The 24,965-nt window shown below is 34.1% G+C and overlaps 1 protein-coding gene across 1 annotated transcript in view; it reads right to left on the bottom strand.

Annotated features, from left to right (window-relative positions):
• Positions 1-15,386, bottom strand: part of LOC137922713 (segmentation polarity homeobox protein engrailed-like) — a 38,545-nt gene extending 23,159 nt beyond the window's left edge. Inside the window, exon 1 of the mRNA XM_068765748.1 lies at positions 14,438-15,386. Coding sequence (XP_068621849.1) covers positions 14,438-15,209 — 772 coding nt within the window. The 5' untranslated portion in view covers positions 15,210-15,386. The remainder of the gene's footprint in view (positions 1-14,437) is intronic.
• Positions 15,387-24,965: the final 9,579 nt, after the last annotated feature.

Genomic DNA, 24,965 nt, shown 5'->3' with positions numbered 1-24,965 from the left:
TTGATGTTCTTTATTTGAAAACGTTTCACTTCAGCCTTGTTATAACCGATTTCGTGTATTAATTAAGATATACATATTCATTTGTTCATGTCAGTAGATAGATGCGCAATGCAAGGCGTCAACCTGCACAAAAGAACGTCACGATGGCTGCTCTTCCGCTGTCAAACGACTTTCCGCCGCCCAGTGGGAGCCCCGCTGAGCCTTCAGGCTCATGGTTGCAAATCAAAAACCTTTTGCTCATGGTATACATATAACTGTGTCCTTTTTAGTTATTTGTTCTCGAAAGTTATATCTATCGTTTTTGATACCTCCGCCTCTACTCTTGTCACTGTATTTTGAGTAAAAAAACCTAAGTAAATTATTTTTAATTGTTCATTAGCATAATGTCTTCGAAAATAAAAGTGCATTGTGTAATATCGAATAGTTTAAAAAATTCCAAAATAAATAATAATATAAAAGCTTCTTAAATTTGTTCCAGTTTTTATGGATTTTTTTTAATATTTCCTATCAAAGGCTCTATGCGCACCTGTAGTTCGAAAAAATCCCGTGTTAGTATATTAAAATAAATATAATTTATCTGTTTTAACGATTTTAAAATCATCATCTTGTAGCCAATAGACGCCGACTGCACGGCATATGCCTTCCTCAAAGATCCCAACGATGGGCGGTCTTAGACTGCCAGCATCTAGCGTCTTCCCGTGACTTTGCCTATGTCGTCGTTAATTAATATAGATTGTAATAAACAATTTAATATAGATACAGACGAGCCAGAATGTCGCAAGTGTTTTTATACATAAAAAGAGACAAGAAAACTGGTTTAAATAATGATTCATTTAGTGTCTAAGTAAAAATTTTTCTTGCAACGAAATAATTTAATATATTATTTTTAAGTTAAAGCAAATGAGAAAAAATTAACATACGTACATATCTATGATGTTTAAGAATTATTGTATGATATTCATTCCTTTGTTCTTATACGGAAGCATCAGTAACTGTCTTTGAGACGCTATAGAAAGACGCACACGAGATGTTCGAAAAGAGACGGTTTGACGTTTCTCTACTAGATCTACGTTACATATAAAAGAAGGGATCTAATATGACATTGATGACAGATTGCTCTATGCGTTAAATTATTTATAGTAAAATTATATATTTTGTATTATATATTATGTCGTCGCTACACGTACGGACAGTCAATTGACTTTAGGTGCAGCATTTGTATACCTGCAGCTAAAGTCAATTGATTGTCCGTATGACTTACGACGACATATGTTATAATTTAAACTGTTATCTTTTTAATATACAGTGCTTAAGTTGAAGAGCCGGTTATATTTCTATATCACATTACATAAATATTTACACATACCATACATTAACATATGTCACCTCATAATTCTTAAGAATTATCATATATTAAATTTAAAGAATTGTAAGGTAGGCACCAGCTAGGTCCGACGATATATTAAAGGTCTTGGGAAGTCATTGGATGCGGGCAACGCAAGACTGATCATCAGCATCTATAAGCTGTTGAAATGATAATGGTGATGAATACAACTTGGAAATGAATTGCACAAACTACCACATAAAGTATGTTTTTGACAGTAGAAAAATCAACTGTGTTTGTTCTCGGCTTACGTCAAAACGCATTTAAAACCTTAGTAATTTTATTTTAAGCTAAGGGCTGTATAAGTAAGTTCGTTTTGATACATTCATGTCAAATTCGTCTATTGTTACGTACATAAGTGATCATTGTAAATGATACAGGTAGTAAAATAAAGTGTATAAATGAATTATTGATGTAAAAATTATCAATACATCGTTTACCGGATACCGGCATATGATTTGGCACATGAGAAATATTGGACACAGACCGCTTGTAACTGGTCCTATACAACAACGGACTTCCTGTGGCTGAAGTGACGATGATGAAACATAGTTTTTTTATAATTTTGATTTTGCGGAAGTGCAAAATAAAATGCCGGTTAATATATAACATATCTAAATTTAATTCACGAAGAGAGCTAAAGGAAAGTACGCCAGCTATGGCAGGCACATCACTACCGCAGCAATGTCTGAACATCCGTTCGATCCGTGGAGCGATTGGTTTTTTCCGACCGCACCAATCACTGATTATCGACAATCAAATGGCGCATCACTCCGTTTCTTTGTAAGAGCAATTGTCACAGTTAGCGAGAAGTGGCGGGCGCACTAATTAAAAAGAAAACGCACGTATCGCTAAGTACATTCATGTCCTTAATTGCGGTGAGCTTCTATTTCTGGTTGCGACGTTACTACGGATCACTTTAGTTTTGCTTTAAAATACCTTGATACGTTCTTTATATATCTGTAAAAAACTACAATCTTACCATAGATTGGCTACCTATATGTATATAACTAAATATCCCCTTTTATTTAAGTTAAATTAGGTTAACTTAGTTTAACTTGAACGCCTCTTTAACCCACTTATGGATTAAATTTCATAAAAATAATTCTTAGCTGATTTCTGTGTAGTAAAAGAAATATGCTAACTAAATTTCTTATTTTTGAACCATATGGTTTCAGAGATATCGTGATGAGTCGGAATATACATATATATATATATATATATATATATACATCTCTTACAGATGATTAGTTGTAAGTGTGAAAACTAGATATGAATGTATTTCTCATTTGCTGTCAATTAATGTATAGTACACATTCTCTTTAAATCAATAATATCAAGTTTTAGTAAATAATAAATAACGTTATTATAATATAGTAAGAAAAATAGTTCAAAATCGATTAACTACATGTTAAATTTAAATATTGTTTACTATCTGTTCGTCCAGACTTTACACAGCCAGAAGTTATCTGTCGCATCCCAATAAAAAAATAAAGTTAATGTAACATATTTGTAATAATTTTATACATGTTGTTCGAAACTTCGGATCGCTTTTTATAAATATTTTAAAAACATTATCAAAAACATCAAAACAATTCGTAATCACTTCTCTCGTTACATGTACACGAGTTTTTAGTGTCGCAAGATCTAAATAAGTTTTTGGTTCGATCATAAAGACTGTACACTTTGGGAGCTGAAGAATTCGATGGCTTGATCATGTTGCGTGGACAGTTTGGCTTGCCAATTTATACGTACAAAGGGTTTTACATTTATTTATTGATTAAAATAACTTTAATAAGATTAAAGGAGCCATGAAGAGAGCTATGCTAAGATTAAGAATTCTCTACGAGATTGAATGCATTGTGCACAAAAGAGATAGTCGCTAGAGCTTGGTTTTGGTACGGAGACGGTCTTTGAGAAGGGACACGATGTATTTAAATCCGTCGGAAGACGCTTGATGCAGACCGCTTCCAAACGATCTTCCTGGAAATCTACGTGAGAGACCTGTGCCCAACAGTGGACATTCTACAAATGATATCATGATGATAAGTAACATAGATAAAGAAAAATATTTAAGAAACGTCAAATCAAAATTTCCATGTTAAAATATATATAAACATAACTTATTTACTCTAAAATTATTATTATGGGTTCTGTTATTTTTTCTTGGATATAGATATTTTTGATAATGAAAACTTAGCATAAAATTCCCGAAAGTTCCAGAATAAAATGAAATAGTTTGAAGTGCTATAGGAAAGGTGTTTTTTTATTCATTTTTAAAATAAAATGACAATAAAACCGTACAATACCACTTTTGATTACTAGAATCTTGAAGATATTTTTTTTAGTTACAACTTAAGATTACCATAAAAATAGACTTTTATAAGCGATTTTATTTAGACGTTCATGGATGCGTGATCTAAAGGTTAAATACCTCTGGTTTTCTAGTTCATCCTGTTAGATATACTTTATTTGAATTTTAATCTCGTGTGAAATAAGAGTGCCTGTATTTTGTTTACATTAATGAATAAAAGAGATCAACTATTAACAATAATAGAATGGTACAATATTTTATGCCTAGAGTCACTAATGTGGCAACACTCCAAAATTAATGTTGCAGATGTCAACGAACCCGCGAGATGTGCCTTTTTAACCTAACTGGGCGTGCCGCCATTATGATCAACAAGATGGCCGCCGTGCGAAAAAAAACCGATAATCGCACGAAATAATTGGGACCAAATTGTTTCATTACTTCACCTGTTTCGCTGATCAGAAGTGACTGTATTGCATTTTGCGTTCGCGTTACAAAAATTCGTTTAATTTTGAACCTTATTACATTAACAATTAGACGCCATAAATACAGTGTTGCCAGTAAAAATAATTATCGTTTCCGTGCCTTTAGTTCCAGCACTGACATTTATATGGTGCGAAGTAGGCGGGCTTTGAAAAAAGAAAGTTTTTTTTTTTTAATGGTACATAATAATGTTGTCAATTGATTTTTTTTTTTGGGTCCACTCAATGAATTACGATTCGTTTCGTGCACCTGCTCGCGTTGCGCCGGCTCATGAGACTGGTCGGCTCGTTATAAAATAATTGCGGCAAAGACCTCAATGTTTACGATAAGTGAATTTTAAACTGCCGACTCGAGGATTCGCATGACTGGCAGATAATTTTTCTTCTCATTTTTGTCGAAAATTCGAAAAGATTGAACTTCTTTAGTGTTACCATGTCACCCATGAAGATCACAATAACATGGAAGGACTGAGAGGAAGTCCTAAACAGTGACAAGACCAGATATGGATCTGGAGATAATTCCAGCAGCTAGTGTTACCAATTAGTGTTTCAAAATATCAAGCAAATCAGGTTTAAGGGGCAGTGAAGGAGTCATGTAGAGAGTGAGAGAGCCGAAAATAGATGGCTGCTGGAGACTTAAATTTCTGGAGTTAAGACCAAGAAACCGCAGTCGCTAAAAGCCCTCAGAATACGTTAGAAGCTACATTTTCCGGTCGTATTGAAAATCTATTGCCTATACACATATATACATCTTATGTTTGAGATGACGATAATGATTTAGAAAGTTATCCGTAATAGATAGGTTATGTGACAGTGGTTGTAAAGTAACGTAAATTTTGTCACCCGGGAAAACACCTTTAACCACTGTACTACTGCCACTCTAACCCTGTTGGTATTAACGATTTGAATTTTCACGTATCACAGAATTTTCAGTTATCACAGAAATAATAAATCACGTAATGATAATAATGTAAGAAAAATCGTTTTAGAAATTTTAATACTTATTAAAATTAATTCGTTTTTACTATTTATACTGCCAGATGTAATTGGCCACTCGCATAATATATTTTAAAGTGGTCACTTTATATAGGGAGATTGAAAATAGTTTTATAAGCTAATAAATTAGCTATGTATTGAGCTGTACATTCACCCTTTTAAAGTTTGTACATCTACAATCAACCATCCTGTATATATTATAATTCCTTAATTAAACAGTTAAGATATCTTTCGATGCTTTACGTCAAGATAGTTCGGTAAAATTTAAAAAAAAAAACTCAATACATTTTTAATAAAATTGACATTCTTCATTTTTTTTGCAGATAGCGCGCTGTCATCTTGACATCTGTCACCGGTTTTTTTTTTTTTTTTTTTTCATTTCGAAAGTTGACAAGTCGTTTAACGGTTCGGTATTTATTTAAGTGTTGTTTGTGGAATCGGTAGCTTTCGTTGGGTACGGGCAATTATCGAAAGAGAAATATAAAACGTGTCAATTTTGACAGCGGACAGTTAAGACGTAATTAAGACTGGCGAAAGATGTAATACTCAAAGTTGTCAAACAATGTTTATCTAGTGTATACAACAGATTATAGTATTATACTGATATAGAATTTTTAAAAGGATATTGCGAAATAGGATAAAAAAAGTGGATTAAAATTTATTACTCAGGACGCTCGTGCAACTGATGGCTGTTGGGACCGGAAGGTTCATCATGAGCCAGTAGACGCGGCGTGGGCAGGCCGCCCCCACTAGTGGGGCCTAGTAGTCGTAGTAGGTCGGTCATCGTGGCGGTATTTAAGAGAGGCCTTTCAGATGACGTGTGAAAAGAAGATTAAAAATAGAGCCTTAATCTATTCGATTATCACTTTAGATTTTTTTTCATCTTGTTAACAAATCGATTGCTATTATTGAATATTTCTCTACATTCTCTTTTTGAAGGATATAGGATTTTATCCAATAAAACTGATAATAATCAATAGATAGGCTCTCTTTCATCACGAAAACACTACACTATACGCATTTTTAGCTACCCAGCAAAAATTAAAAAAAAATTGGATGGGAGCGGATAATACATCCGCCATACAGCCCAGACCATGCACATTCAAATGCAAATTTCTACCTGTTTCAGTCTCATCAAAATTATTTTAGTAGTACCTAGTTAATATCAGGAGTCTTTCAAAACTACTTGTCGCCTTTTGATGATCAAAAATCTCAGAATTCCTACAGCAACAGTATGACGTCACTACCTACAAGATAGCAAAAAAATCATTAAACAAAATGTTATCTATTGTAAAGATAAATATTAAAAATAAACTTAAAACTCAGTTCCTTTTACAACGTGTGTAAATGTGACGGGTTTTTTTTTTAAATCTGGGTTGGCATCAAATTGAAGTTTATATTTGCGACCTTTAAAACCGTTTTTTACTCTAATTATCAAAGGCGGTCCTAGGCTTAATCAAATATCTAATAAAACAACAATCCCTGAGTCGATTGAGACCTTTACGACGCTTTTTATAGTCCGCCTAATTTGACTCGGACTTAATTGAAGGCATGGCCGTAAAAATAAAAAAAAAACAGTCGGCCATCTTTGAGACGTTAAGATATTATACGTCTGGATTACGTGCCATGTGATAACGTCTTCCAATACCCCTCATTGTTGTAGAACGAAGGTCTGTAACCAATGTTCAGGTCACAGCGTGCAGAACAGATGGCTGCCGTGGCTTTAGGTTCTGAAGTGGACGTCAGGGATCGATCGACAGACAACCTTGACGATCACCGGGAGACGTTGGATACTGACCGACTTCCTATCGAACTTATTGGATATCCATGTCCAGCGGTGGGCATCCCACAGCTGAAATTATGATGGTGATGACGCATTTGGAAACGAAAAAAACAATGACGATAGTAAATGATATGATCCGGACAGTGATGTAATACCAGAATGAGAGGTAAAAAAAACTTTTAGTAATATTATACAAGAGATCTTAAAGAATGCAGCAGTATGAAAGCTATTAAAAACTTAAAAAGAAATCAAAAAGTAACCAAAGGTGTATTTATCTAAATTAGTCGCTGAATCATTTGTCTGACCCAACATCGGCTGAGCTTATACTTTTGTCATAACTTATATTTAAAAAAAAATAATATTTTAGTATCTCTCATGCATGATTGAAGCAAGTATGCATTATTTATATTTATTGTTTAACATTATTTATCGCATACAGCCACCGGTTTTCATTTAAACATTTAAAAACGAATAAGTTAAATGTAAATAAATATAAAACCTAAACAACATTGACAGCCCGCCAAAAGTATAAAAAAAAATGTAATCCACGGGCGTTCCTCTACGCTTAGATGACAGATAAAATGAAATTAATGCGACAGATTTATAATACTACGTTTTGCCTACTAATTTATGGATGCACACGAGATGCAAACATCAAAAGAAAACACATCACTGAATAACAAAACACCAGCTGTTATTCCTGAGGTGACCATTATACTTGCTAAAGGCGCTCTCATACGAATATCACACCGTTTAAAATTCCACCAGAATTTTTCTTACGTAGGCGTACCATTCAAAAGTGTTTTTTTTTTTTATTAAAAGATCACAGATAATAAACATGAACGTAAAAAAGTATTAATGATGATTTAATAACAAAAGTTTCTTTTTAATTTTTTTATAGTTTCGTATAATTTACATTTATTACATTGAAATGATTTAAAATACGGCATAGAATATATTAAAATCACAGACAATTGTTATATTGAAATATTCACATACAATATAATTAAAAAGTAAATTTTGTTTTCAACGAAGAGAACAGATAGTCACAAAACATTGTAATTAATAAAACAGATAAAAAAATTTAAGTTTTTATTTTCGAATCTGAAGCAATGGCAGCGTTCGGAACGCTCTGAAACATCTTCCGTTTAAAATGACGCAATGTTTGATGACGAAGGTCTTTGACCAGAGTTTGTTACCGGAGATGATATATGAACCTGAGGCGTGATAGTTTATGATGGGCATTATAAGAAGGCTTAATTTATAGAGAAGAATACACTCAGGATTTTTTAAGAAATCGATTCAGGAATGAGTAGATGTTGATGAGGAGCAGTTGAAGTCGACCTTTAAGGTGAATAGACGACAAGGTCATCGAAAGACGTTGGATGCAGATGGCTTCCAACTGGTCGTTTTGAAAATCAACCGTCTGGACGTCCTACAGCTGGAATAATGATCTTGATAATTAAAGTTTTAGATTGTTTATTAATTCTCCAAAATTATGGTCACTGTCGTTATTTACTTTAATATTCTAAAGAGAGGAGAACCGTTTAGAAGGTTCCATAACATCGGAGCCATGACCCCCAATCGGCCGACGAGATATACCGAATATAATTAACACTGCATTTACAGACACGTTAAGATCGTAAATCAGAACATGGACGCAATAAATAGAGTAACTAAATACGACATTAATCTCAGTTTACTCGTTTTTTTTTATTCGCAGCGTAGACTAAGACCGCTTCTGTGCAGCCAAGTAACGTTAATAGCAGACATTATTTCAAATTAACGAACGAAATTAATACAAATCGATTAATACACGCGAACGTGGGGCGATAAAAAAAGCACTCTTTCCGCATGCTATTTCGTTATAAACGCTATTACTTTTTATTCATTGTTTAATTGAAGAATTCTTTAAAAATAGTTGCGCAATGCTAATTTTGTACAGCGATATCCGATATCGTTTGTTAGCTGTTCATATGTTAATTACAACGTAATTCATGGTCGGAGATGATTAATAATTAATGATACGTATCCTGAAAACATTTACGCCTTTATCAGAATATACAATGCAAAATTATTAAAACGTATTTAAAATTATAATGTAACATTTTTACTACTTGTAACTTTTATACAGTTGTTGACATTTTTAATAAAAAAGTGGCAACATTGCAACACTTTGTTATTGTAAACTGTTTAATATGAAACAAGGGACAGTGAATAATAAATATTAATGTACGTAACAGTATTACAAACAGAATAAATCTATTTTGACAGTAATTTTTTTTAATGTCATCATCACTTTTGAAAGTCAAAAACAAGTCATCGTGTTGACGGGTTTGTTGTCCAATATAAAAGTGTTGATAATGTTTTTTCCGGCAACTACCAGGGTTTATTCTTTCCGGTTGGTAGTTATGCTAACCAAGCGATAGCAATCGACCGAGTCCAGGTTTCGAGGCCTTTGGGCGACCAGACTAAACCGGATAAGCTTCTATCCAAGGGATCTAAGATGTCGACAGCTTCCTTATCTTGTAACAAAAATGAACATTTCTACCTGCAGAAGGCAACCTTCCCAAGCAGGTTGTAAACAAGACAATAAATAAACTTTTGAATACATTCTAGGATATTGATTAAAAAAGAACTGATACAAATGTGATGATTGAGACGTAATTAAAACAGTCCATCATTTCAGCCGTAAGAACTGCTGGAAGCGGCTTGCATTAAGCATATTCCAAGGCCGTTCACCTCGTACGTTAATTTCCTATGCTGCGCCAGATGCCATTTGCTCTGAATTCTATATGGCCAGCATTCAGCTGATTCAAGTTGCTTATCTCCTGGACGATGTCAGGTACTTTGGTTCGTCTACCTATCTCATTTGTAATCTGTCTTCTTAAATAAATTCCGAGTATAGTCTTCTTCGTGGCTCATTGAGTGACTATTAGATTATTAAATAAAGTCTGGTGTAAAAGACGAAGTTACAATAATTTTACTAATAAAGAAATATATCAAAACAACAATATATAACATATATTTACTGGAATTCGTGAAATAGAATCGATTGATTGCTTAATGCTGGTAACTGATAACCTCGTTTCAAACTAAAAACTGATTTTTTTAGCGAAACATAGCGGTTGCTAATTGCGCTGAAATTGTGATAATTAACAAATAGCCGTTCCGTTGAATAGGCCGTTTCCCGTGCATCCTGGCACACGCCCTTTTTTTTTTCTTGGCGTGGCCGTAAGGGCAACGAACTGAGGAGGTCGCTTGTAATTGATACGGCTTAGGTAAGACCGTGTTGGCTCAGTGGTTATCGACTGATTCTTAGGTACGAATCCGGAAAATATCTTTTGTTATGTTTGAGACGTTTATTAATATGTTAATTTAAAAACACTGTGATTGATTATACACGTAAAAGCTTTGATTGGGGTATGGATAATAACACAGTTACAAAAGCATTTTCAAAATTTATTAAAATTAATAATAGTTTTCTATCTGTCTTTACAGATTGTACTACCCTAGTTACTGGCCAGTGACATTCATATAGAAAAAGTAAATTAATGTAACCTATTTCTAATATAAAAGTATATTACAAATTTAAGCTATATATACATTTACCCCTTCGAAATTTAAAAAGGGCACTGCAGACGCAGTAACTTGGAACGTCGCTGACAGATGTCACTGGCAGTCGAATGCATCGCGCTATCGTTTGACATGGGTGGTCGTGCAGTCTGGCCTCAAGATACCACTTTGAATCGGTCGCCTTACATCTAAATGCTTTGTGCGATTAATTTTAAAACAATCCATTACAACATACTATGTATTAAAATTAACAAGTTCTTTAAGCAAATTATAAAAAAAATGGCGTAACATTTTTAAGTGACAATGAAAATTGAGAATGAATTGCTCTATTGTTTTTGTTCAGGACATTGCAAGAGTAATAACAAAAAAACCGTCTGAGTTAGTTGTGGGATCTTCTTAGATCTGCGCGCATTTTGAATAAGTTGAAGAATGTCATTATTACGGAACCTCAAATTGATTCTAATTTCTATCAAATTGGTCTCTTCAGGCATTCTCCTCATAGATTTATAATCATTTTCTTTGGAAATGTTTGTCATATGCTATGTTACAACGTTTGTGCCAGTCTGTGGCGGTGTGTGTTCCTTAGGATGCTGTGGCATCGAACGCTGCCGACTCAAACTGCGTCTACAATATTACACTACACATCTCTACACGGGTAGAGCTGTTACCTTCGTGCGAAAGTCATCGTACAACTAGAGTGTCCAGTATAATTATTTTCAAAAGTTCACAGACCCTTCCGTTCCTTGAACTCTGTACAGAGGAAGCTCTAAAAGCCTCCGGGCTAACAACAAAAACTTATATATAAATATCACTCAACTACTACAATTAAATGATTTCCAGTAAATCTATTTCTGCCGCTAGAATAAATACAGTAAGCAATATGATACGGTAAATAAAATAGCATAGTTACAATTTACATATGTACTCGTATTATGTTATTGATCGACAGAGATTCGATACACCGATGAATATTCACTTAGAGCTTCATGTGTTGGCTTAGTATGGAAAACGCTTTTGAGTAAAAAATCGAGTCTTTTTTAACGTTAGAGGTGTCAGAGTGCAGAAGGAGTTTAGCCTAAAACCTCTTATGGTAGAGAGGTTAGGTCGTAATATCCGTGAGAAGAGAGCCCGGGATAACGGAAACTCTTCTTGATCTTTTGAATAAATAGTGACGGAAGAAACTCCGGCAACGCTCTTTGAATGATTGAGGGTTTGCGACCCCTGTGATATACGAGCCGACCGAGATTCCGACGGGGCCGGATTTTCGAATATTTGTGTAAATACATGTATAACTCATGAAAGTCGCTTCCATAATTTCTTAGCGGATATATAACGCAAACATACATGCGAATATCAAAACTACACAAATATTTTCCCAATATAAATGTTTCCAAATTTCAATAAATACTACACAGAACAAATTAAAATGTACTTTATTTACTGTGTATCATTTTTGATAAAAAAATGTATTAAACTGCAGCGGTCTATACTTTTGTTCACAGACCTGACATTAAGAAAAAAAAATTAAATAGTATGGCAATGTGTGACAGAGTTTATCTTTTTTTAATAGGACTCTAACTGCTGCTCAAATGGCATTTGCAAATTCCAGGAATATGAAGCGCATAGGACGCCTAGGTAGACGTCTTTTAAATTAGCGAAGCCCGGGGGCTCCCGAAGGGGATTGGGTTCGCCTCGAGCTCTTGGATCGCTTCAATAGAAGTTCCATGTATAGATAAGTCTCGGCTGTCAGTAACTTGGTATAAAAGTTTTTACTATATGCATTACGTTGTATCAATAATGCTAATTAAAAGAATAAAATACAAATAGTAACGTTTTCAAATCCGTTACAAATATAAACAGAAACATAACAAAAGGAAAACTATATATCAATATTCATTACGAAGTCTCAAAGGCAATAGATGGATTCTTTTAAAATTCCGTGAAACAATAGAGAAATTATTCGCAGGTGTAAAGGTTTTTTGTTTTAATTAATACATTTTATTATTTATAGCCATACATAGATAACAATTTACAAGGCTGTGCAGCGAGTTCGAATCATAAATGAGCACATCATTGATGTAGCTCGAAAAATTGCTTATCTGGAGTGGCAGTGTTGCAAACATGAGCAGGTAGACTGTGTGGGTAGACACCCCCTAGGTGGTCCGACATGCGCTGGATGTCGTGGATGTGAGCAGTACCGATTATTGTGACAATCAAAGGGTGAGGCCTATGCCTTTCAGTGATGGTCTATCAGTTGATATGATTATGATGATGATATATACGTATTTAAACCTTATTAATATTGTCTACGGTCTCATTACATATTAACTAAGAAAGGTATTAATATATAGCTACTTCCACTATGCAGCAGTAGTCGTGCAATGAAATGTAATATCTCCTGAGGATGCCCCGTGGAGGGGTGAATCACATGTAGAGTAAATTAACTGTGGTAGTTGTATTTCGCATTGTTTACCGCACGCGTATTTATCAGCAGGCTGATGTGCGGTGTACTTCATTGCGCGGCTACTGTTACATAGCGGAAGTAGCTATATATTAGTCCTTTTCTTAGTTAGGATGGACTTTCGCAAGGTAACGCCTGAATCTATTAGACAATAACATATTGTCTGACAGCAATATATAGATTTATTATTGCGTATGCATGATGTATTATATATATATCCTTACATATTGTTATATATAACAATCTGCGTGAGGTCTATGTCCAGCGGTGGATGTCTAACGGCTGAAATAATGATGATATATTACGTTTGCAGACTCTGGTTAAATATATATACTGACAATATTGGACATTTATGAAATAGTAAAGTGTATATCTATAAAGAAAGAAAAAGAAATATTTTAAAATCATTTCGTCTCTTTCGTCACAGAGCAAGGTATTTTTTTTTGTTTAGACATAACTTGCGACGGAGACAACGTTATTTGACCTTAATAACAAAATAAATCATAGTCTGATCCTAAGTGAAGTTTTTATTATATTTCTAAATCAAGTTAAACACATGTAATCGAGAAAAAAGATTTTTAAAAATTATAAAACACTGAAATAAATCTCATAGTAAATATTAATAATTATGGTTATATAGTAATATATTAACTATGGAAAATATACCCGTGAATAATTATTTACTTAATCTACAGGATGATTATTTGTGAAAGAATAACAAAGGTATACATATAATAAAAACATCTGTTCTGAACAAAATGCTTTTAAACCTTTACATATAATTAATGACACTGTATAAAGTTAGACATATGTTACTTTTTTATATACTTTATTGGATTGTCACCAGCCAACAACTTCTGTCAGTATAAAGTCTACAGAGATAGATAATGAACAATAATTAATATTATTTTCAGTAACCAATTTTTATACTGCTTTTTCTTACTGGCATATAATCATAATTTAAATCTATTTTTGCGGAATTCATTTATTTTTAAACAGGGTTTATTATATATTTAATGATACATGAGTATATGTTCAACTAATTTAAACTTTTATAAATATATAATTAATCATTCTGTATAACAATTGAATCCGGAAAAGAGTTGCGAAGCGCAAAACCCGGGAACGGCACAACCAAGTCGGTTAACATATTTTTATAACACTCGAAAGTTTCTTATAGAAAGAAAACATTAAAATCACTGGGAATATTATAAAAAAAATCTTTTCTTTTCTCATACTAATAACCAAAGAGTGAATTAAATGCCCGTTTCAAACTAATAAACATTTTGACGTCAATAAAAACATTTTAAAAAAACCTAATGATCCTTGACAAACCAGTATCTTTTAACAGAGCGTCTATTGGAACAGTTTGAAAACACTTATGAACAACTATAAACTGAAAAGAAACTTTTTTGAGGATATTGTTTAAAAAAACATAACTTACCGGAACTTGGGCGGTCGCTGTATCGGGTGCAGTACACCCAGGCCGGCCAAAGAGTAGAATTACCGGGGGAAGTATGACCAGTGGTGTCCACACTGCCGCATGTGGAAGGCGCCCCGCTGGATGTAGACGAGACCATGGAACTGGCTGAATCTGGTCGCTTCTGAGCTTCCACTGTCTTTGGTATCTCCTTAGTAACATGCTCTCCAATCTGCGACACAGTCTGCCGAAGCCCTCCAAGCGGGGGCAGCCCACTGAAGTCACTCGGCTCCTTCGACTTTAGATAGTCGAAACTGTATTTCTGGTAGTCGCTTTGCTTCGATAAATCGTAAGGTTTGTAAAGTATGCTATGGTTTGGGCCGACGGGTTTCGGTCCTTCTATTTTGTTTGTTTTTCGGATCGCGTTCAAACCAAATTCAGGATGCAGGATGTTGCTGATCGAGAAAGGGATGGAAGCCGCCGGTTGCTGGCGGCAACGTTTATCCGGATCAAACCGGTCAGGGTTTATCACGGGCTTAACATCAGGAGTCTCCGGCCTGAAGTAGCTTTGGTATTCCATGTCGTTCTGGTTAGAACTGGGCGATGGAGAGCTAGGTTGGACTTTGATGTGGGTGACGGGCGAAGTCCTGTCGTAGCGGGCATCAATTGTGGTGCAGGTGTACTGGCTGGGTTGTCGACAGTTGACAGGGCTGGTGCCGTGAGGAGCTGGTACTCGACCTTCAACCGGCCCTGGACTAGTGGCCTGGTTTGGACTGCAGCGGTCTTCAAAGGCCATTTCTTCAATTCGATGCGTCGACACAACACAAATAGAATCAGTCTATATTCTTTAAAACTTGCGCGTTTAAAATCGTAGAGGATATTTGAATGAAGCAATTAATGTAATTATTCTCGCGCGTCTCTCTGATTTCTCAATCCCATCATCGCCGAGTTCCGGAGCGTGAGGGACTGCGCTCGCGTCGGCGGCGGGCGAGCGACTGCGGTCCGCTCGAGCGATGGGGGACACGCCCCTGTGAACAAACAAGCTTTTTTTCCCTTCCCCCGTCCGTAGGCGGCGACCGCGCTTTTCACAGGCAACACCGGCCCGTCATCCGACGTGCTCTTTCGCGCGCGAACGCCGCAAGCCAGACAAAGATGGCGGCGCGCGATTGATTTAAGCTTGTGTATTTAGTGCGGCCGGTGGAGATTTGTAATTCAGTTGTAAATTGCCGCTATGGCTCTTTCGCGAGCCCGTAATGTATCAATAACACCGCTCCGTGCGCTCGCGGTGCGGAATTTCAATTAAACTTTGACAGAATTATTATATTGATAGACAGGACGCCATCTTGATGAATTATTGAACGGGCGGGAAACTTGAGAATTTTTTTTTCCAGATCGCTACTGTCGTAGTGCGCTGGCGCAATTAAGTTGTATATTATGGTCATTAGTGCGCCGCGGCTAGGTGTTTTATGGGGCGATTTTTGACGCCTTGCATAATCGTCGGCCTCCCTGTCTTTTCGCATTCAAATTATCTATAATGAGTTTAATGGAAAATGGAATTTTTAAACCATCCACGTAATTACACTCGGAGTGGTAAATTGCCTTATTTATTGCAGTACACGACGGGCTAAATAAGCCGCATCATTCTTCGATAATTGACTGTAACAACCACCATTTTTATTTAAATATAAAAGGTCAAGTCGGACACATACATATGTTATTATAAGTCATATATTGATTAAACAATCTGATATGTTTCAAAAACTATCCGATAGACACCCACTGCAAGGCATATGCCTTCTCCGTAGATCTCCACGACCAACCGTTAGTTTTAAATGGCTTGTTTAACGTTGCACTCGTCTATTTGTCTATCATTGTCCACGAAGGTTACCAGTATTTTTTAAAGCCCCAGAAATGGGAGATATAACTCTCGCAACGCTTCTATTTAACGTGATCAGGTGTTGACGTCTCCTGTTCCCTACGAACTGACCTCGCCATGGGCGGCTTATATGGTCTGTCTTTGTGTCGTCGTATCTAATCTCGTCTTAGAAAAACACACTTTTAAAATTCCTAATAAAGTTTTTAGACATTCCTTTTTTCAGTATTAAATTTAAAATTAAGAGTATGTTACTAAATAAATCTTATTATAGCATTTAAAAGTGTATATTTAATCGAAATGTGTGGAACTTTGGTTTGTTGAATCATTTATATGATTTATATGATTATAACATATACAACAAACATTGTTAAATCATTTTTGAAAAGAGCAACTGTTAAGTTTCTGGCCGTCTCTTCTCCGCAGATTTAAGTTCCGAACCAGTGGTTGCTTACTTTTAATAATGTTAAAATAATTGACAATTTTAAAGCGCGTATAAATGTCTAGTTGAATAAAGATGTTTTGAATTAGGAATAGTTTTGTAGATACCTACAACTCTATGGGTGAAGTATATGTTCAGTAGACGTCTTACTGCTGAAATGTTGATGATGAGAGGAATTTAAGAATGACTCCGTGATGACTTTCACATGATCCGTCCGTGGCAAAGTGAATCATTTTCTAATACGTCTTTCCATAGCATTATCTTTCTTTCGGACACCGTGCTTATTTCAGATTCTAGAGTAAACTCGGCTGTTTCCTATCGGTTCCTTTTGGGAGTGTATAGGTAAGGCTTTTATCCAGCAAGGGACGACCTATCACTGAAATGGTGATAAAATTTCTTGATTTTAATTTGTAATTGCCATGTTGATCAGTGAAAGCCTTCTTACTATATTTCGCTTCACGCTAAACTTTTAATAAGTAACCTCTCTTTTTTAAATCTATCTAATCTAAACTTTTTATTACTCTGTGAGTTTGCCTTTAGCGCTAAATAAAAAAAAACATAATAGACATGAAACCTCTCCCACTAAACATAACGATGATTATGTTAATATTTAACCCAGACACATGTAAGTATTAGTCAACAGTTCATATTTATAACTTAATAACTTACCAAAGTAAGTCATTAGAATTCGCAACATAAAATTCAATTATTCATCACTAACGACTCGTGCCCACTGACGCCATCTTCTAATTTATTCAAAACTACGCTTCCGTTTATGTAAAAAAATAACACCACAGATAAAAAACAAAATAACATAGATAAAATGGAATCGTTTTGTTTGTGCGTATGAAATATAGTTGTATTTTTATTGGCCGTGTTCCAGAGTGATGACCACAGACTTGCAAAAACTACATTGGTTAAAACTGTTATCAACTGGTCCTATTGGTAATCAATTCGGGAGGGTGATGTCCTACGGGACGTGTGAAGAAAGGATGATGACCTATCATTGAATCACCATTATATGTAGTCGAGTCATATAGTTTCACATAAATATACTCACTCTTCTTACTTTTTAGCTAATGGACGCCCACTGCAAGGCATATACCTCCCCCAAAGATCGCCACGATGTCTGGTCTTCCGCTGCCAGCATCCAGCGACTTCTTGCAACCTTGACTGTGTCGTCGGTCCACCAGCTCGTGGAAAAATATACCCAGAAACTTCCTTTATGGCTTTTCGTGCCTAGATCTAAAGTATAAGAGGTACACCAAAATAAAATTCATAATTCAACTTTGGAACTTTTACTAAAAATCTTATTGATCGTCAACTCGTTGTTTCTTTTTTTTAATCTATTTTATTTATGGCTCCGCTTCGCAGTGTTATAGTTGTGGAGAAAAAGCGGAAAGAAATCCCACAAGAACAATTAAAAGTTCAGATTTATACGTATACACATTATTAGATATAGCCTAAATTATACAGTATACATTAAATACAGTACAGCATATAAAAAATATTAAAACTAAGTTATATACAGAGATTTGAGAATTTGGTTATAAATCTGTAGTTCTGCAATAAAAATGTATTTATTTTATTAAAAGTTGTATTATTTAATTATAAGCGACATTAAAAGCGTAAAACGTTTTGATTTAATTTTGAAAGCAAATCGTCTTCGTTGGCCCTTATTTCTAAACACACTTTAATTAGTTCTTTCTTTCAGGCTTATGTACATATGTATTGTGCTTCTAAAAAATCTAAAAATCTCTGGAATCATTACTTTCCCGAAAGTAAAAGATAAGATGGTATGGAAAGAGATCTTCATTGATTCCGTCAAGGCGTTTCAAGACACTACGTTCAGAAATGATGGAACTAATGTATTAGTAAATCAATGTTACTGAATCTAATTAACAAAGAATAAAGATTACCGAAGTTTCGTTGTCAGAAATGAGAATCTTTATCATCATCACCATCGCCATGTCAGCCAATTTACGACCAACGCCAAGCACAGGTCTCTCCAAAAATTCGTCACAGTGACCGGCGCTACCCGCATCCAAAAACGATGAGAATAATGCTAAGTAATCGCTCTACACTTAAATCTAAAAGAACTAGGAAAAAATAATTTAATCAAACAGATTAATAATGGCAGAGCGGTGAGGCGCCATTGCCTAGACAATTGACAATGAGAAACAACAGGAAGAAAAAAACAAACTACAACATGGCGGCGCTAACTAGCCGACGGTCGCTGTCACTACTTCCACAGGGCTACCAAATACAATCCGATTCTTATTTAAACATAAATTATATTTTGTTTAAATATTTAATATTACTAATTAAACGTTTATATTAGAGAATAAATAATATGATGTGATGAAATAATTTATTTAAATAAAGAAGCTTACTGGCTACTCACAAGTTTAGAAATAACAAAAAAAAAATAAGTTCGCTATTAACAAGCTTCCACAGATAAAATAATACACTAATAAAAAGAAATAAATTTGATATAATATCAAGGTGTCTTATTTATATAATATAAATTTATTATACTTTTAGCGACGTGCGTATAATATACAAAGCACGTTTTTTTTTTTAATTGAATGTGTTTGTATTAAAAATGATGAATACATACATTTTATAGATAATGCATATTCAAAACCATCATATTTTGTAATAGGCTTGCAAATAATTTTACAATAAAAAAATATTATAAATTTTAAAATAAGGTAAAACAAAATAGTTGTAAACTGAAAGTAACGTATTTCACATTTAAACATATTTTTATACTATATCTAAAATTTTATTACATATATACTTAGTATTCGTTAATTGTATTATTATATTTTAACATTATTTCTGTCACCATATTGATAAATTGTAGTTCTAATATATAATTTTATTTATTATTGCGAAATATTAATGAGCATAGAATTAATAATTAACACCAAAAATCGTATGGATTTGATGAATTTTGGCGCTGTCAACAAAATTTGTTATTACTGTTGATATTTGCATTAGACTCGTAGCCTGTACAACATGACTTCTACCGTAATTTTATTTAAAAAAGGTTTTATATACTGTTCCAAAAAGATTTTTGTACATTTTTAACTGAGCAATGACCTTCAATCAATACAAACAATGCTTCATTGGCGACAGCAATATGCTTTTATTCAGAAGTGACGTCATTTTATCTACCATGTCATTACTCTTTGGTGATTATAGAAGACTGTCATATTCCCTTTGCCTCTCTGTTGCTTAATTTAATTCTTAACGAAAATGTCCTTAATTTTCAGGAAATATACAATAAAGCGAATGGCTTTAGTGTTTGCGTGTTACAAAAACGATACAGTATCTTTAGATTTCTAACATCTATGGAATTTTACATTTGATTCGATTTAATTGATGTTTTATAACAACAATTTCATCGGGCACAAAGATGTCAAGTTACAATGTCGTCATATTTATACAGTTTACAGCTATCAACATTAATCAATGTAGGTCCGAAAAATAAAAACATTCTAGAAGTTACATATAACGCTTTACAGACACCATTAACTTCGACCGAAAACAAATTAAATTTGAATATTGATGTTTTTAAATACAAATATTAATCTCATAACGATTTATTGAAGACAAGCGTTGAATTATTTTTTTTAAAGTAAAGACATTTATTTACTTCAACCAAAACTATATAATAATTTAAATATTTACGCTTCATGATTTTAAATGTATTTGTTAACGGGTCAAATATTTAAAAAAATTTAGAAGGTGCAAATAAGGGTTTTAAAACACTATTTACTTCAATAAAAATAAATAAACAAAAATATAAACATTAATTATGAAATCTAAAAATTAAATTCATATCAAGTAATTGAAGACAACCATTGAAATGCTTTCTTATGACTATTGTAATTAAAAAAGCAGAGAATCTCTGGTAGCCCTGTTCCCGCCTAAATAGCTGTCAAATGTCAATCTCGGCAGCGAGCGGCGGCCATTGTTGTAGCCGTCGCGCCACGGCGCCGTCCGACTTGTTTTCACAATTGTTTATTGAAAGTTAATCTCTTCGTGTTTGTTTGTCTAACACCGTCGAACTTATCGTAATGGAGAATTAATAGGTTGTAATGCAAATAGAAATAACACAACGCTTTTTATCAGCCGGACGGGCAATCGGTTTTAACATCAATCAAAATATACAAATGAATTTATTTACCTACAATAATTGCGCTTTGATTGTACAAAAAAATAATAAATTATTAATCCTACGTGATAAACGCGTGTTCAATTCTGTATTACAAATTTGAGGATGCGCCTTCGTCAACAATAATGCCAAAATAAATCATTACAGAACTTCAAAAATTATTCAACTAACGATGGTACAGTACCCGGCGATAAATATTGCACATCGAACTTTGGAAAGAGACAATCGGCTAATTTCGGCTTCGTAGGGCGTTATCTCTGTCGCATGAATATATAAAAAGGTAAATATATTTTTAAATAATTTAAAATTAAGTATACGTGCTATCTTCTACAAAAGCATTTACAATGTAGTCATCACTTGCACATAAAAATTTATTGATGTTTTTTTTAATATAGCAATAGAAGCTTTTTGTAATCTTATTGTAACAGAAAGATTAACCAAATGTAATCTAGTCTTGCACAAAAACTGTTTTTACTTCTGATATTTACACTGTATAACATCACAATCTTTATACGAGTAAATACCGTTTAAAATTGTAATAACTAAAATAGCTAGTCATTTATAGTAAGAAAAACATATAACATAGAAAAGGTAATTATTTATAAATACTTTAAATTTATTTTCAAAATCATTTAATCTTTGGTAGCCAACAACTGTAGACAACTGTAATATATATTTTTAGTAACAAATCGCCTTAGTGGCATTTACTGCTTTCGCGGAATGAAGACGGTAGACCACTACAGACAAGTCTAAACCTAGTCATTGAACTTGAGATCTACCTCAAAAACCTCGGCACGGGTCGTTAGTATACAGCTTGATTGGTTATCGTTGTAAAAGCTTTCAGTATCAGCGAAGACATTTAAAGCTGTTACATCTATTTCCAAACGCAATGTATAAAGTGATCGTTTAGTAATATGTTACTTTCATTTATTTCTTCTAATGGAACAACAGCCTAAATACTTCAAGCTGTACAAAGTCTGTAGGGAAATATAGTAAACAATTATAATATACAGTAACGCGAATAAAAAAAAACATTTTTTGTAATAAATTATCATTGCGCATTATTTCTGAAATTATGTTTTTACTGTCAAATGATCTAAACAAAAGGTTGATCCTTATAAACGTAAATATTTTGAATTTTTAAACTTACTAAAACTACGTAAATAATGAATGTTACTTTTTCCTGTGGATGGATTTGTTTCGTATGAATTAACTCATCGAACAGTGGACAGATCACATAGCGCGCATAACAATGGCCGCTGGGATCTTACTTGGGGAAGGTTCTTGTGTGGACACTGCGAACCTTCAAGCGCCGCGTAGAACCTCCACTGACTTTAAGTTCGAAAGACATCGGATGCACGTCGCTTTCCTACCAGACCTCTTGAAAAACTCACCTTTCAAATAATAATAAACATTTTATTAAGTACATTTCTGAAGGTGATCATTAAAATAAAACCTTAATGATTTTATTGAAGGCACGCGTTAGACGGTTTTATGTTTAATGCTATTATATTTACTAAATATAACTCTAATTCACGCAAGCATCTATCGGATTGGGCTTATACGTCCTTCATATACGATCCCTAAAATTATTTAATTAAAATTGAATTGTTTTATTTCTGGAAGCTTCCCATATTTTTGATCCATATTATTATCAGAATTATAATTTAAATAAAAATAAGTGTAGTTAAAACTAAATACAAAATTATGCTATATCATTGAATAAATAAATAACATAAATAGTCGTGGTTATTTGCCATTTACACTCTTGTATTTGTATCCAGTGGTGATAGAAAGCACTTTCGTGCACATCACGCGCCACAATTAAAATATTATTTCTACTTTTACGTAGCTTGTTCCATGCACTATCTATTCAACATCGCAAGTTTATCTTAAGTTGATAATACTATGAAAAAATAAATTGCCAATTATCGACAGGTTTCCGCTAGCATTCTTAAGAAAACTGCCTACCTCGTTTCGGATACGGATTTAAGATACAGATTCTAGTTCAGTGTTCGGTTTCGCTCCAGTTGTGCGGAGGGAACTCGGGAACGGAAGATCTATTCCTGGCGCGCCGTGTGTGGTCGCCGTGTTGTGGCAACACTTTATGAGCGAAGCCGCTGTGCCGCTGCTACGCTTTATTAATCGTTAAACCGCGCCGGCTGAAAGCGCTTCAGATAAAAAAAGAACAGAAGGATGAAACGATTGGCCTGTATCACTGATCGGCATTCGTCTTGCAATACAACAAATGGTATCGTTTAGTCTGTTAACTTAAACTAAGTTTATTCAAAACTAAATGCGTCAAAGAATATCAAGGTGCGCGGCAAGAGTGCGTATTTTCTCCGTTTCTTTTCACAATGTACGCGGAGAATATATATCAAATAGAAAACGAGATAGAAGATGCATTTTATCATAATCGTGGTAGACCGAAAGGCAAAAGCCTTCCCAAAGAATGCCCCTGAAACCGGTCTAATAGAGTTAAATCAATAACTAGATTCTTCATTATTAACGCCCATGGAAACCAGATAGGTTAGTATGGAAAGAACTTATCGTAGATTCCGTCAAAGCCTTTCAAGATGGACAGGAGCTTCATAAATGAAAAGAAGACTGAGGAGAGGTACAACAAATGCAGCTTCTTTTCAGACGTTTCATCATTTCTTTATGATCATTTATTTGTGTTTAGGTCACTGTGAACTTACATTTCTAATTATGTTTATAATATTTATAATATTCTCATGTATGTACTAGACCGTCGGAAAATGATAATTCATTTGATTATTAACTCGAAAGAGCAACTATGGGTATCGCGAACAGAACACAGCAGTACACAAAATTTTGGCCATTAATTTAAGCGGATTTTAAACAATCATATAAAAAAATATATTTATAGTAAGGTATAGTAACATCACTGAGGCGTGTATCCATCTAAACGTATTACTCTTCGAATTGAGAGAGTAAATTTGTGTACACTGGCTAGCACGTCACTCGTAGACTAGGAGACATTTCCTCGCGTACGTTGTTTCGAAGCTGGGCAAGCGCAGTCGGTTTTGTCTCTTAAACGCGACTCTTAATGTAACACCAGAAAAACAAACCTAGTAACGTCTGGTCTGGGTTCTGGCGAAACCATGAATGTCCTTTCGATACGACCGTTCCGTTAATAACTTCGCTTACAACTGCTATAGGGTTAAAAAATATCAAAATGTCTTCAAGTAGGGATTTAGATGCGCTTTTGAATCGTCGATTATTTCAGCATTATAAGTAGAAAACTATCTCCGCTGACCTTCTGAGAAGAGTCAGCCATAAACAAAACAGTTGCTCTTTTAAATGAAATCTAACAATATTTGAGAAAATTTAAAAACACTTGAAAGCTATAATATGATTTATACAAATAATAATGTACTTTTTTTTTAAACTATGTAAAGGAAGGCTTACGATATCTTGTGGAACGTTATAGTATACTAACTTTGCCCTCCACTTTATCCGCATGAAGTTTAACGAGAAAATTATTTAGTTTATTTGGTTTTCGTTTGAATTTTTTTCCTGAATTAAGGTTGTCTATGTTACTCCTTACCACATCAGCCATCTGCCACGATAAGTTCCATAAAAAAAGGTCTAGCCATTTCAGAGATTAGCCGGAACAAATACATACAGATTAAAATTAAAAAAAAATTAACTTTGGTGTATGTATTGTTTTCATGTGAATGTAGTAAAAAGCGGTTATTATAATATTAAAAACACACTCCAATTTTATTATATTTTTGTACTTATACGTACACTTTATGCGTTTATTTTTATTTCTTGTATTTATCATGTGTCTGTCACTATTTTTCATATAACGTTCGAAATTAAGGCGCTTTTATAATTTCATTATCAAAAATGTATTGCGACGTAACAATACTAATTGTCGCCGTACTGTATGGATGTCGCTTTGAATCGCAAAATTCAAAATCATGTAGTTTTAGAAAAAAAAAAGTTACCGATATTTGAAATTCGAACGCCTTCCTAGCTCATCTTGTACATGCCTGTAAATACAGAACACAATAAACACTGA

This window comes from Battus philenor, unplaced genomic scaffold, assembly GCF_028537555.1.
Source record: "Battus philenor isolate CCGP_79_NKW_IND1 unplaced genomic scaffold, ilBatPhil1.0.hap1 SCAF_20, whole genome shotgun sequence".
Lineage (NCBI taxonomy): Eukaryota > Metazoa > Arthropoda > Insecta > Lepidoptera > Papilionidae > Battus > Battus philenor.
The sequence above is the reverse complement of the archived record's forward strand: the minus strand, read 5'-3'. Positions and strand labels throughout refer to the sequence as shown.